This window comes from Schistocerca cancellata, chromosome 9 (genome assembly GCF_023864275.1).
Source record: "Schistocerca cancellata isolate TAMUIC-IGC-003103 chromosome 9, iqSchCanc2.1, whole genome shotgun sequence".
Lineage (NCBI taxonomy): Eukaryota > Metazoa > Arthropoda > Insecta > Orthoptera > Acrididae > Schistocerca > Schistocerca cancellata.
Window position 1 is genome coordinate 403,337,385 of NC_064634.1, and position 14,351 is coordinate 403,351,735.

Here is a 14,351-nt window from a genome sequence, read left to right on the forward strand (position 1 = left end):
TGAAAACTTAATAAACCACGGAATAATGCAGATAGAGAGGTAAAAATTGACTCACATTCTTGGAATGACATGGGGTTTTATTAGAACCAAAAAACCGCCTCATATTGCTAGACGCGTGAAAGATCTGTTGCGCGCTTCGTTTGGTGATGATCGTGTGCTCAGCAGCCACTTTCGTCATGCTTGACCTCCCAGGTCCACAGACCTCAGTCCGTGCGATTATTGGCTTTGGGGTTATCTGAAGTCGCAAGTGTATCGTGATCGATCGACATCTCTAGGGATGCTGAAAGACAACATCCGACGACAATGCCTCACCATAACTCGGGACATGCTTTACAGAGCTGTTCACAACATTATCCCTCGACTACAGCCATTGTTGAGGTATGATGGTGGACATATTGAGCATTTCCTGTAAAGAACATCATCTTTGCTTTGTCTTACTTTGTTATGCTAATTATTGCTATTCTGATCAGATGAAGCGCCATCTGTCGGACATTTTTTGAACGTTTGAATTTTTTTGGTTCTAATAAAACCCCATGTCATTCCAAGCATGTGTGTCAAGTTGTACCTCTCTATCTACATTATTCCGTGATTTATTCAGTTTTCCAATTTATATTGACTTTTTGACCACCTGGTATATTAAGGATATAGATACACAATGAACTACCTCAGAATGATGCGCAGTTCTAATTAAGTGCGACACAAACAAACAAAAAATAGAGAGAATGATGGATGATTTATGGTGGACAACGCTAAACAGCAAGGTCATTAGCGAACAGAGAGAAGTCATTGGCTCCCTGGTTCTCTTTCCCACATTCGTTTATGTTACCCTACCAGCATACTACCGGTAATATATACTACTACAAAACTACCGAACGTTCTCTAGTTTATAAAAATGAGATAGCCTTGGATAGTTGTAAGGGGGAAGTGCCCCACCCCCTTCCCAACCTCCCTCCCCAATTTGCATCTACATCTACATCTACATCTACATTTATACTCCGCAAGCCACCCAACCGTGTGTGGTGGAGGGCACTTTACGTGCCACTGTCATTACCTCCCTTTCCTGTTCCAGTCGCGTATGGTTCGCGGGAAGAACGACTGTCAGAAAGCCTCCGTGCGCGCTCTAATCTCTCTAATTTTACATTCGTGATCTCCTCGGGAGGTATAAGTAGGGGGAAGCAATATATTCGATACCTCATCCAGAAACGCACCCTCACAAAACCTGGCGAGCAAGCTACACCGCGATGCAGAGCGCCTCTCTTGCAGAGTCTGCCACTTGAGTTTACTAAACATCTCCGCAACGCTATCACGGTTACCAAATAACCCTGTGACGAAACGCGCCGCTCTTCTTTGGATCTTGTCTATCTCCTCCGTCAACCCAATCTGGTACGGATCCCACACTGATGCGCAATACTGAAGTACAGGTCGAACGAGTGTTTTGTAAGCCACCTCCGTTGTTGATGGACTAAATTTTCTAAGGACTCTCCCAATGAATCTCAACCTGGTACCCGCCTTACTAACAATTAATTTTATACGATCATTCCACTTCAAATCGTTCCGCACGCATACTCCCAGATATTTTACAGAAGTAACTGCTACCGGTGTTTGTTCCGCTATCATATAATCATGTTTGCAGCTGAGATATTCCCATGTTGTGTGTCAGTTTTCTGCGCAGCGCTGCGCCGCCCTCACAGAGAGCAGAAGGCTGACGGTGACGTGTGGGTGTGTGGTTGCAGCGGCTGGAGCAGGACCGGCACGAGCTGCGGCGCCAGCTGGCGGCGGCGCGGTCGGAGGCGGAGTCGCGGCTGCTGGAGCTGCAGGCCGACCTGCAGGCGGCCACCCGCCAGCTGGCGGAGCGCGAGGCCGAGCTGCGGCGCACCGACCGCGAGAAGGCGGCGCTCGTCGCCGAGCTCACCGAGCAGAACCTGCGCCTCGCCGCCAGGCTCAAGGAGGTAGGAGGGCACACACCCGCACCGACCACCCTCTGCCCCCGTCTGCGGCCCAAACACATGCACCACGCCCTTGAGCCTTACGGCATTATTGTACGCCTCCTTAGCTCCCTTCTCCTTTTTTTTTTTTTTTGTTTTTTCTTTTTCACCTACCATTTCGACTTCCTAGGCACCAACTGACAATCTCAGTTCCTACCCACTCCCCAATCTCCTCCAACTTATTTCGTCTTTTTACCAGGTCTCTTCTTTTCTTTCGTCAGACCACCTCCCACCAGTTCTGTCTCGGAACCCTTCAACATTCAGCACTTTGTAATCCAGTGGAAGGCATTTACCTGCATAGAGGCACTCGGTATCACTACCGTGTTATAACGCATTACCTTGACACTTTTTATCTTTCTACAGTAAATATACACTACTGGCCATTACAAATGCTACACCACGAAGATGACATGCTACAGACGCGAAATTTAACCGACAGGAAGAAGATGCTGTGATATGCAAATGATTAACTTTTCAGAGCATTAACACAAGGTTAGCGCCGGTGGCGACACCTCCAACGTGGTGACATGAGGAAAGTTTCCAGCCGATTTCTCATACACAAAACAGCAGTTGACCGGCGTTGCTTGGTGAAACGTTGTTGTGATGCCTCGTGTAAGGAGGAGAAACGCGTACCATCACGTTTCCGACTTTGATAAAGGTCGGATTGTAGCCTATCGCGATTGTGATTTATCGTATCGCGACATTGCTGCTCGCGTTGATCGAGATCCAATGACTGTTAGCAGAATATGGAATCGGTGGGTTCAGAAGGGTAATACGGAACGCCGTGCTGGATCCCAACGGCCTCGTATCACTAGCAGTCGAGATGACAGGCATCTTATCCGCATGGCTGTAACGGATCGTGCAGCCACGTCTCGATCCCTGAGTCAACAGATGGGGACGTTTGCAAGGCGACAACCATCTGCACGAACAGTTCGACGACGTTTGCAGCAGCGTGGACTAACAGCTCGGAGACCGTGGCTGCGGTTACCGTTGACGCTGCATCACAGACAGGAGCGCCTGCGATGATGTACTCGACGACGAACCTGGGTGCACGAATGACAAAACGTCATTTTTTTCGGATGAATCCAGGTTCTGTTTACAGCATCATGATGGTCGCATTCGTGTTTGGCGACATCGCGGTGAACGCACATTGGAAGCGTGTATTCGTCTTTGCCATACTGGCGTATCTCCCGGCGTGATGGCATCTGGTGCCATTGGTTACACATCTCGGTCACCTCTTGTTCGCACTGACGGCAATTTGAACAGTGGACGTTACATTTCAGATGTGTTACGACCCGTGGCTCTACCCTTCATTCGCTTCCTGCGAAACCCTACATTTCAGTAGGATAATGCACGACCGAATGTTGCACGTCCTGTACAGACCTTTCTGGATACAGAAAATGTTCGACTGCTGCCCTGGCCAGCACATTCTCCAGATCTCTCACCAATTGAAAACGTCTGGTCAATGGTGGCCGAGCAACTGGCTCGTCACAATCAACTGTGGTATCGTGTTGAAGCTGCATGGGCAGCTGTACCTGTACACGCCATCCAAGCTCTGTTTGACTCAATGCCCAGGCGTATCAAGGCCGTTGTTACGGCCAGAGGTGGTTGTTCTGGATACTGATTTCTTGCGTGAAAATGTAATCACATGTCAGTTCTAGTATAATATATTTGTCCAAGAATACCCGTTTATCATCTGCATTTCTTCTTGTGTAGCAATTTTAATGGCCAGTAGTGTACTGTGATATTACATGTATATCTTCTTCATTATTATTGTTCAAGTACTTCATTTCCCAGCGACCTTATCGTTAACACAAGCCACACAGACTTGCAGGACAAGGCTGTAAACGAGTGCCGGATCGAATCTGCACAGAAGTTAAGCGAACTTAAGTGGCGAGCATTGGCCACTAGCCATTGCAGTACTTCTTCCTCTCCTCTGCTGCAATCTTAATATCTTTCACAGAAGTTACTTTTGCTTCCCAGATCTGAGTTTAATCTCTAACTTCTCAAAAATTTTCGCAGAAGTGCAGGTGATGTGAGGAAGATCACCCAATGCCCAGCATGGTAGCCAGTCAGTTTCTAGAGCTGATGCCACTTATTCCAAGTGAACTATCCCACGCAGGAGAAACGATGACATCGCTGTTTAATCCGCTAACACCCTTCCCTCCTACGCTTGAGCCCCCCGCTCCCCAAACCAACCAGACCTAACCTCAGAAAATATGCCACATTCAGAACAAAGCTTACAAGAATTAGAGACAGACGGCGCCCTTCGGTTAACTAATTGCTGTGGCGACGGAAAGAGCTCCCGATCATTAAATAAAAATAAAAATAACTTTATCAGAACATGAAATCAGCTGAACCCCTACAGCATGATAAACGCTAGGTAAAAAAATACTTAATTTACTTTAGCGATCAAGTTCCATCGTCCGCGATGATGCACTGGTTAACGAAACAGATCTCCAATCATCTAACGGTGTTTCACATCCCCGACCAGGCATCCAGGTCTGTTTTCTGCGGTTTCCCTTAATCGATTACGGTAAATGCCGGATGGTTCTTTTCCATCCCAGCTTGTGCCCCCTCTTCTATGACCTTAAACATAATTTGACATAAAATTAGAGAAAAGCGATCATATGATGTACATAATTTTTTAATTTAATTGTCTTGATCGCAGGTTTTTGAACAGAATAACCATCATCAGAATCTCTCTTGCTGCACTGCAATAAATCGTTAGTATGTAACAATAGTACCAACCAAAACTCGTCTTCACAATATCTGCACGAAGGTTGCAAAAGTCATGAGGAACACAGCTTTTTATTTTTAGTAATTACCAAATAATAAAAGTGACTACAACTAAGAAAAGCATAAATTAAAATATCATGCCAAAGGGAGTAGGGAGCTTTATACACATGGAATAGTGTCATGTACAGGAACCATCAGAGTATAACTGAGAAACTATGACGTTACAATGTAACAAACATGACCACCAGGTGGCGTGAATAGTGGTGCAAGGTATTGCTAAACGCTTTCGACAAGCAAACACAGATGTAAAATTACTCAAAAACAAAGAATATAAAATAGGACGTTATACAAATGGCTCTAAGCACTATGGGACTTAACATCTGAAGTCATCAGTCCCCTAGAACTTACAACTACTTAAACCCAACTAAGCTAAGACCTGTTGATGAAGGTTTCTCGGGTCTCCAGCCGGATGGTAGCGTTGATGTCTCGCGACGTTTCGGGAAGTGTCGTACTATCCATCTTCTGGCGAATATGGGTAGTATGACACTTCCCGAAACGTCGCGAGACATCAACGCTACCACCCGGCTGGAGACCCGAGAAACCTTCATCAACGGTTTACGCCGGGAAAGCCTACAGTCACATATAACCTAAGGTCATCACACACATCCATGCCCGAGGCAGGATTCGAATCTGTGACCGTAGCAGTCGTGCGGTTCCGGACTGAAGCGCCTAGAACCGATCGGCCACCGCGGCCTGCGACGTTATAGAGCAAAGACTATGAAATAAATTGTAACAACAGAGCAAAAACAAGACAAAGCCAACAAAAATAAAAACGAAATCTAAGATAAAGGATGAGGGCGTGGGAGAAAACAGATGAAACTTACGTGCGACAGGAGTCATGTTTCGTATTACTGAAAAAGAAGGAAATACATAACATTACGTTTCACAAAAGACTGTATCTTATTAAGCTGCACTGCTAAATTAAAGTTCGTACGGCTAAAATTAAGAATGGGAAGAGGAAGGGAAAGGAGGCACCTACTGACAACCTTTGTTTATTACATACACTCACAAACAGTGAATAACACAATATAGTATGCAATAAAAAATACAATTTTAATAATAGATAACAATGACAAAAAGCACAAGGAAATGCGTGTGCAACTACATTGCGAAATTTGAAGAAAAAAAACTGTTTTATAAGCAATTATATAGTGCCAAAATATGAATGAAGACAAATTATTGTCAAAGTGCTAGTTGAAATATACCATTGCAAAATGAATTTGCATTTTAAAATATGATAATAAAGTGTAGTGCACACTTGATTTACACAGGCTGTATATATAATCTGTGAATGCTAGGTATATCAGTATCGATTAAAGGGAAGAAAAGGAGGCGTGGAGGTGAATAAATGAAGTTTATGCGTATAAAATGGTCGCATGTCTCTTATGTAACTGTGTCACACCTCGAATTCAGATCATTGTTACATAGTTATGACTTGTTGCAGTACAGCAGAATGAGAGATTCTGAAGATGGCTATTGTATACCAAAAATCGGCAATTCTGTTCTAAAAAAACTCTGTGATCATGACACTTAAATAAAAAAATATGTTTTGGCCTTGTCGTCAGTTGGACGTTAAACCCTACTATCCCTCTCTGCAGGTAATGTTTTATATCTATTAGCCATTTATTTTCTTCATCATGAATGGAAAAGACAGAGATGTTGATTGTAACTGGCCTGCGGTTCAGTAGAGCGATCACCTTGACCCCTTGATCATATATCTCACGCTGCGGTTTGATAAATTAATCCAGGATGATGATGGAAAACAAAACATTCCTCTTATTCATCATAATTACTATTTCTACATGTCCTGTCCCCCGTCGTTCATCGAATTTATTTTCTCTCACCTTGAGGCATTCTTCTCTCAGTATTTTGCCTTGTCTATCATCAATCATCTTATTTCTCATCTTATCTTTCTCATTCTTCCATAAATCCACTTTACTCACTATCTCGTTGCTTTCTTCCATCTTTTTCGTTTTTTGCAATATCAACATTTCTTACTACAAACATCTTCCCTGTCCTCTCTCAGAACTATCTGCTGCACACTTCTCGATGGCCACTTCTTTCTACTGGAGTTCCTATTTCGACACTGTTACCTTTCTGCAAGCTTTTGTTTCAACTCTCTATATCCTTCTTCCAAGATATACTCATCCTTTGCATACCTTCTAGGTTTTATTTGTTTATGACTCTTTCACACAACCTACCTTTCTATGAAAGGGGTGGGGGGAAGGGACACCTCAAATTGGACTACAAAAATCATCTACGCTACAGCGCATGCGCGCCACGCGAGGTTTGAATATCCTTTCGCTCTCTTATGACACCGGCCTTCGTTAACGTTAGTATGTTAACCTTACCTGTGTGGGTAATAAACGGAAAAGACTTCTCGAACAAGTTATGCAAAAAGTAATTACGTTTCCATTTCGATCAAAAATTAATACTTAAAAGAACAGTTGTCACATAGTAACCTGGCCGCGAAAAAAAATAAAATTTAGTTTCACGTTTTTAGAATTCACAAAATTGCTAGTTAAAATTTACACAAACGTCAGTTTTACAATTTGTAAGTGCACGACGAATCCGGTGGCGTAAAAGGGCGGGAGGGTATTAAAAATTTCGCGCGGCGCGCATGTGCTGTAACTAAGGTGACCTTTTGTAGGACAGTTTGAGGTTTACCCTGGCTGGATGGACCACAAGTGTCTTTTATCAAATTTTTCGTCTGGATGTTCCCTGTAGTACTGTGGTACGTCGTAAACAGTTATTGTTTACACCCCGAAGGCAGACAAATAAATCGCACAGACACAGTGAATATTCAGCTAGAAACATAATTGCAATAAGCAGTTAATGTCACCTTCATAAAATCCGCAATAACGTGCTTCCAAAATTATTATAAACTCCAAATTCCTTGTCTGTCTATTTCCGTATGAGTCTTTCTGTTAACTGAGCTGTGTAACTGTGTTGGTGCAGTCTGCGAGGACGGAGGAGCAGCTGACGTCACAGCTACAGGGCCTGCGAGACCAGTGCAACCTGAAGAAGTCCAGCCTCCAGGACCATGTCAGCAGCCTCGAGGTCCTCAGGGATGAGGTAAGCCTTCCTCAGAGACTACTTACTACATCACACATGAAAAACATTCGCTAAAGTTCACTGGACAGAATGCCACTCTCGTGGCATCTCAAAACTAACAACAGGCTTAACAGGCGTCTTTCTATGTAGTAGAGCGCAGAATCAGAAGTCACAGAAGGAATAATAGCTTCTATCAGATGATTATGACCATCACATTCACAACAATCATAAATTACGTATTATTTGGCGAAATGCTAAACATCGCTCGAAACAATGTATTTTAACACACATAATACACAGAGTGACTTTCCCAAAATAGAAGTTGCTGTATTTTCATACATTCTTCTCTTATTCAGCATTAAAGTGTACATATGTAGTTTCAATGAGGTGACTGAAACACGGAAGATGGTTGGTTGGTTGGTTGTTTGGGGAAGGAGACCAGACAGCGTGGTCATCGGTCTCATCGAATTAGGGAAGGATGGGGAAGGAAGTCGGCCGTGCCCTTTCAGAGGAACCATCCCGGCATTTGCCTGGAGTGATTTAGGGAAATCACGGAAAACCTAAATCAGGATGGCCGGACGCGGGATTGAACCGTCGTCCTCCCAAATGCGAGTCCAGTGTCTAACCACTGCGCCACCTCGCTCGGTAAACACGGAAGAGTGGGAGTGTAGACACACTCGATAAAGGCAATGTGGACACACGTAGTCCTTTTCGTTGTATTATGCGTGGTTATAACTAAACTGATGGAGTTTCGAGTGCTGCGGTGCGGGCTGTACACGTCGCAGAACACTGAAACATCATAGGTATGTTCATTAATCGGGGCGCTCGCAAAGTATGCTGAAAAATAATAGTTCCACTATTTGCCACCAGGTGAAAATATGGCGCTGTAAGTAGTTAGAATATGTGTGTGTGTGTGTGTGTGTGTGTGTGTGTGTGTGTGTGTGTGCACGTGTGTGTGTGTGTGTAGGAAAAGGGGAGAACGATCAAACACATGATATCGGTGTTTCTGGCACCTTCACGAGAAGGTTTCTGTTGGATAAGTTGTTATTACTGTTCCCGTGGGCAACAATCCCTAGAATCGCTTCATTCAACTTCGGGGTTCTGTCGCTTTCAGAGAAGGCTATTCAAAATTGGCATGCTGAATTTCGTCATGTTCGTTCTTTCAGCTGTGACGAATTTCGTGAAGTTGTACTAAAATCAGCTTTTCTTCCGAAGAACTACGATACTATGTGCCACAAGGTCAACATGAGATTTACTGTGACGTATGTACAATATGAATGAAGCTCAGGCTCGTAAGAAGCTGATGTAAGAAAATGCTCAAAAAATTCGACCGTCGAAGTGCAACATCGTAACAGAAGACGAAACATGTACATATCCACACGAGCCAAAAAGTAAGCTAACAGCCAGCTTTTTCGGTATTTGGAGGTGAACCGAAACCAATGAAACTGGTTCGCCCACGAAGCATTCTCAAGGAAAGTGATTGCTTGTTCATTTGATTACATTGAACACGTGGTGACCATTCCTTTAAAGCAGATTCAGTCACGTCATGCAAAACTACACGTGTGCAAGATGTGTTGCATGCGTCCGATGTCAGGCTTTGCTCGGTCCTTCTTGGGACCACTCACAAGGGAACCTCCCCATCGCACCCCCCTCAGATTTAGTTATAAGTTGGCACAGTGGATAGGCCTTGAAAAACTGAACACAGATCAATCGAGAAAACAGGAAGAAGTTGTGTGGAAGTATGAAAAAAATAAGCAAAATATGCAAACTGAGTAGTCTATGTGCAACATATGCAACATAAAGTAAATTATAAGCACGCGAGCGCCGTGGTCCCGTGGTTAGCGTGGGCAACTGCAGTACGAGAGGTCCTTGGTTCAAGTCTTGCCTCGAGTGAAGAATTTATTTTTTTATTTTCAGACAGTTATTATCTGTCCGTCCGTCCTTCCGATGCGATCACTTTTTTGGGAGTGATTATCACATCCACAAGAAAACCTAAATCGGGCAAGGTACCCGCCCATTCGCCAAGTGTACAAGGGCGGGTCGACAACATATGCCGTCACCAGTGTCGTATAGAATATAGCAGACGTGTTTTCCTGTGGAGGAATCGGTTGACCTATGACCTTGCGATCAAACTTTTTCGGTTCCCATTGGATAGGCACGTCCTTTCGTCTACTAATCGCACTGTTTAGCGGTGCGGTCGCAAAACACAGACGCTAAACTTATTACAGTGATCAGAGACGTCAATGAACAAACGGACAGATAATAATTGCCTGAAAATAAAGAATTAAACTTTTCACTGGAGGGTAGATTTGAACCAAGGACCTTCTGCTCCGCAGCTGCTCGCGCTAACCACGGGACCTCGGCGCTCCTGCACGCATGTTGTCCTTATCTTGCACATGGACTACTCAGTTTGCATATTTTTTTTGTTTTTTTTTTTCATTCTTCCACACTACATCTTCCTGTTTTCTCGATTGATCTGTGTTCGGTTTTTCAAGGCCTATCCACTGTGCCAACTTATAACTAAAACTGAGGGGGGTGCGATGGGGAGGTTCCCTTGTCAGTACAGTGTGCCGTTCCTTTAGCAGTGGGCAGCCAGCGACAGAACTCCGCTCACAAGCGAGAGCAGTGCAGAATTCTTGGCCTTCATTGCTTAAAGGATCGAAGTACAGTTAGGTCTGAATGCTTGTTTGCTACAAGTCATTGGTGAAATCAGGGGAAAAGTAGAAAACGTCATATCATTCATCATCACGGCAGTCCAAGCTGTCAGAGGCTCTGTCAAACAGTCGGTTATTTGACGGAGAAAAACTTCGAATTGATGCTTAATCACCCATATTAACATAATGTATCGACTAATGACTTTGATTTTTTCCTCTTATGTCACGCAAATAATAAGTGGGCAAAGATTTTCATCCGTCCCAAGAGCCTGTTAAAGCCTTCTAAAACTATATCTTCGACATATCAATATGAGTGGAAATTAATGTTTCCAGAATTGGCCGAATGCATGCAGAAGCATCTAAATTGTAAAGACAAATATTTTTAGAGACAATAAAACAGTTTGCACCGCCAACAAGAACAGCTTTGCCACTTTTTTCCTCTTTCTTACAGATTATGTACAAACTGATGCATAAATAAATCTTTAAGATGGTCATAAATCATTAGGCTTGACCTCTAGTTTCAGTCTCTGGAAACTAGAGAAATAAATGAACTATTTTTACATTAAAAATTTGCAAACAGCGATGGCTAAGTTACCTCAAAACAGGTCAACTTTGCAAACTGTGTTAAAACAATCAACACCAGAGAAGAGATTATTTATATTTTGAATACTCTTTATTGGGAAATAAGTATCGGTGCTTTAGAATTCAGAGAAAATTCTGGAATGTTCGTCAGAAAAGGCAGATCTTCCCCATGTTTCATTGTACAGGCCAAGTATATACATAATTTCTTGCACATTGAGTTAATCTTCATGAAGAGTGTTAGGGAAATAAAACTGTTTCCCTCCATCAGCCGGCTGGAGTGGCTGAGCAGTTCTAGGTGCTACAGTCTGGAACCGTGCGACCGCTACGGTCGCAGGTTCGAATCCAGCCTCGGGCATGGATGTGTGTAATGTCCTTAGGTTAATTAGGTTTAAGTAGTTCTAAGTTCTAGGGGACTGATGACCTCAGCTGTTAAGTCCCATAGTGCTCAGAGCCATTAGAACCCTCCATCAGCTGTTCGAAGAGATGAGACCTAGAACTCACCTTCTACACAGAACTGATGACAAGGGCCAATTTGAGGGTCTCTTCTTCCTCATCATTATTCAATGCAGTCTGGCGCCCTGTTGTCTCTTAATGGTTCCAAGCATAATAGTATACCTTTCAACTGCTTTTCCACTGCTCATTTTCTTACTAAAGACTGCACAGATAAGTGCAGAGCAATATATCGTTACAATGGTACCCGAGAACTCTCAGCTTGGTCCTGATCCACCTTGAAATTTTAACATGTCAAATAGGAAGAGAAACGAGCTACCTGAGTTGAATTACGGAAGTACTGGAAAAAATTATAATATTCGTAGTTGGCAATATTGTCTTGTTTCTATTGAATATCATGGTGCAACACTGCCGAATAATGTGAAACATAATATGGATACAAGTATCTAAAACGCAATTCTGAAAGGCAGTTGTATCCTCTATTAAGCAAAACAAGTATTTTTTTACTCAAATATGAATTAATAGGCAAGGCACTTAACGTAGACAAAAAAGCCTCGAAGATAAAAAGAAAAAAAAATACTGTAAACAGGTAACAACGCCGAAATCACGCAAAATCGCCGTTATAACGAGGGTAATCCCAAAAGTAAGGTCTCCTATTTTTTTATAAGTACATAGACCTGTTTATTTCTACAGTGGTTTACATCAGTTTACAGCTTGAACATTTAGCTATTTTTCGACATAATCACCAATCCTATCGATGCATTTTTGTAGACGCTGTGGCGGTTTTTGTATGCCCATGTCATACTAGTTCGCCGTCATGCTGTTCAGAAAGTTATGAACATCTTCTTTCACCTCGTCGTCGGAACTGAATCGCTTTCCTGCCAAATGCTCTTTTAACTTAGGGAACAGGTGCTTCTCCGGTTCTGAATTGCCCGTTTGAGTTTTTCAGAGTATCACAGTACCTGTCAGCGTTAATTGTCGTCCCAGTGGGCACAAAGTCGACCAACAATACTCCTTTCCGATCCCAAAAAACGGTTGTCATGACTTTACCAGCAGACGGTGTTTGTTCGAATTTCCGCGGCTTTGGCGAAGAAGGATGCCGCCACTGCTGTTATTGTTGCTTGGTCTCAGGCGTAAAGTGGTATAGCCAGGTTTCGTCACCCGTGACAATTAAGACCAGAAAGTTGTCCTGTTCGGCTACAAGGCGGTGAAGAAATGCGCGGGGAGCATCAACTAGTTGACGCATGTGGTCTTCAGTCAGCATACGCGGCACCCATCTTGCGCACACTTTCTGGAAGGTCAACGTTTCCGTTAAAATTCTGTGAGCGGTGTTACGAACATTTTTGATATCCATGCACGACTCACCATACACTTCCGTCAATTGGCGATGTATTTCAATCGGCGCAGTGCCCTTTCCGTTCAAAAACCGAGTAACTACGCGCAATTCGCACATGGCGGTAACATACAACGGGAACTCCATTCTCAACGGCTGCCAAGCCAAGACAGCTCAGCGCGGCGTGCGCATGTTTACGCACAGCGCGTGAAGCTCTCTTCATAACAGTGTGACCAACTGCCACACAAACAGAGTTCTAAATGGTTCATCAGTGGTCATCAGTCCCCTAGAACTTAGAACTACTTAAACCTAACTAACCTAAGGACATCACACACATCCATGCCCGAGGCAGGATTCGAACCTGCAACCGTACCAGTCGCGCGGCTCCGGACTGAGCGCCTAGAACCGCGAGACCATCGCGGCCGGCAAACAGAGTTCTGTACTCATAAAAGAATAGGATACCTTACTTTTAGGATTACCCTCGTAAATGTTAATTTTAATTTTAATTGCCTCGTAAATGTATTTTACGTGCGATGCGAACAGTGGTGCCTCTATTGGTTAGGTCAGGAACTTCACAGAGCGCTAAATACACTGGTGTGTAAAACTGAAGGAAGAAACTGACTTTTGCATGATGTGACACTGTGAAGTAACATAGCTCAATGGAACTTGGACCTTACATATTAGCATCTTGTAGTCAGAGGATAATTGAAAGATACATGCAATGGGACGGAAATACTGACACTTTTGTCCAAAGACAATAATTATAATGAAGTCACTGAGATCCATGATGGCTCCATGGACTTTATAAAGTCCGGGACATTGTTCTTAATGGAGTGTGTGATCACCATAGACAAAAATGCATGTTTTGCAACATGCTCCCATGTCGGCCACAAGGTTGTTACGGAGTTCTTACGGAAGGGCCTTCCATTGCTCCAGTGCCGCAATTGACAACTGCTGGACGTCACCCCCAGTCCAGTGTATCTCTCACATGCTCAGTGGGATTTAAATTGGAGGAACGGGCAGACCAGTAAATACACCAAATATCCTCTCGTTCCAAGAGCTACTCCTCCTCCACTGTTCAATGCAGCCATGCATTGTCATCCATGAAAACAAAGTCAGGGCTGAATGCATCCCAGAAAAGACACACATGGGGAAGGAGTACACTGTCACAATAACATTGACCAGTGAATGTACAGTGTTCAAAGAATTGGAGGTCAAGTACACTCATGCAAAATTATGCTTCCCCACACGATAACACCTGTACGACCACAACAATCATGTTTGACAGTGTTACTGGGTGCACTACTTGTTCCCACCTCTCACCGTGTGAGAGTGAGTCCAAAATCACTAACCAGACTGAATCTGCTCTCATCTGAGAAGGGCCTGCAACCCCACTACTCATTGGTCCAGTCTCTGTGCTCTTGGCACTCTCGCAAACGGTGTCACTGATACGCAAGTGTCAACCAAACATGATATACTGGTCGTCAGGCAAAG

General features: G+C 43.7%; 1 protein-coding gene across 1 annotated transcript in view; it reads left to right on the forward strand.

Moving 5' to 3' along the window:
• LOC126100954 (bicaudal D-related protein homolog) overlaps positions 1-14,351 on the forward strand; it is a 580,126-nt gene that overhangs the window by 534,285 nt on the left and 31,490 nt on the right. Inside the window, exons 2-3 of the mRNA XM_049911615.1 lie at positions 1,734-1,949; positions 7,743-7,859. Coding sequence (XP_049767572.1) covers positions 1,734-1,949; positions 7,743-7,859 — 333 coding nt within the window. The remainder of the gene's footprint in view (positions 1-1,733; positions 1,950-7,742; positions 7,860-14,351) is intronic.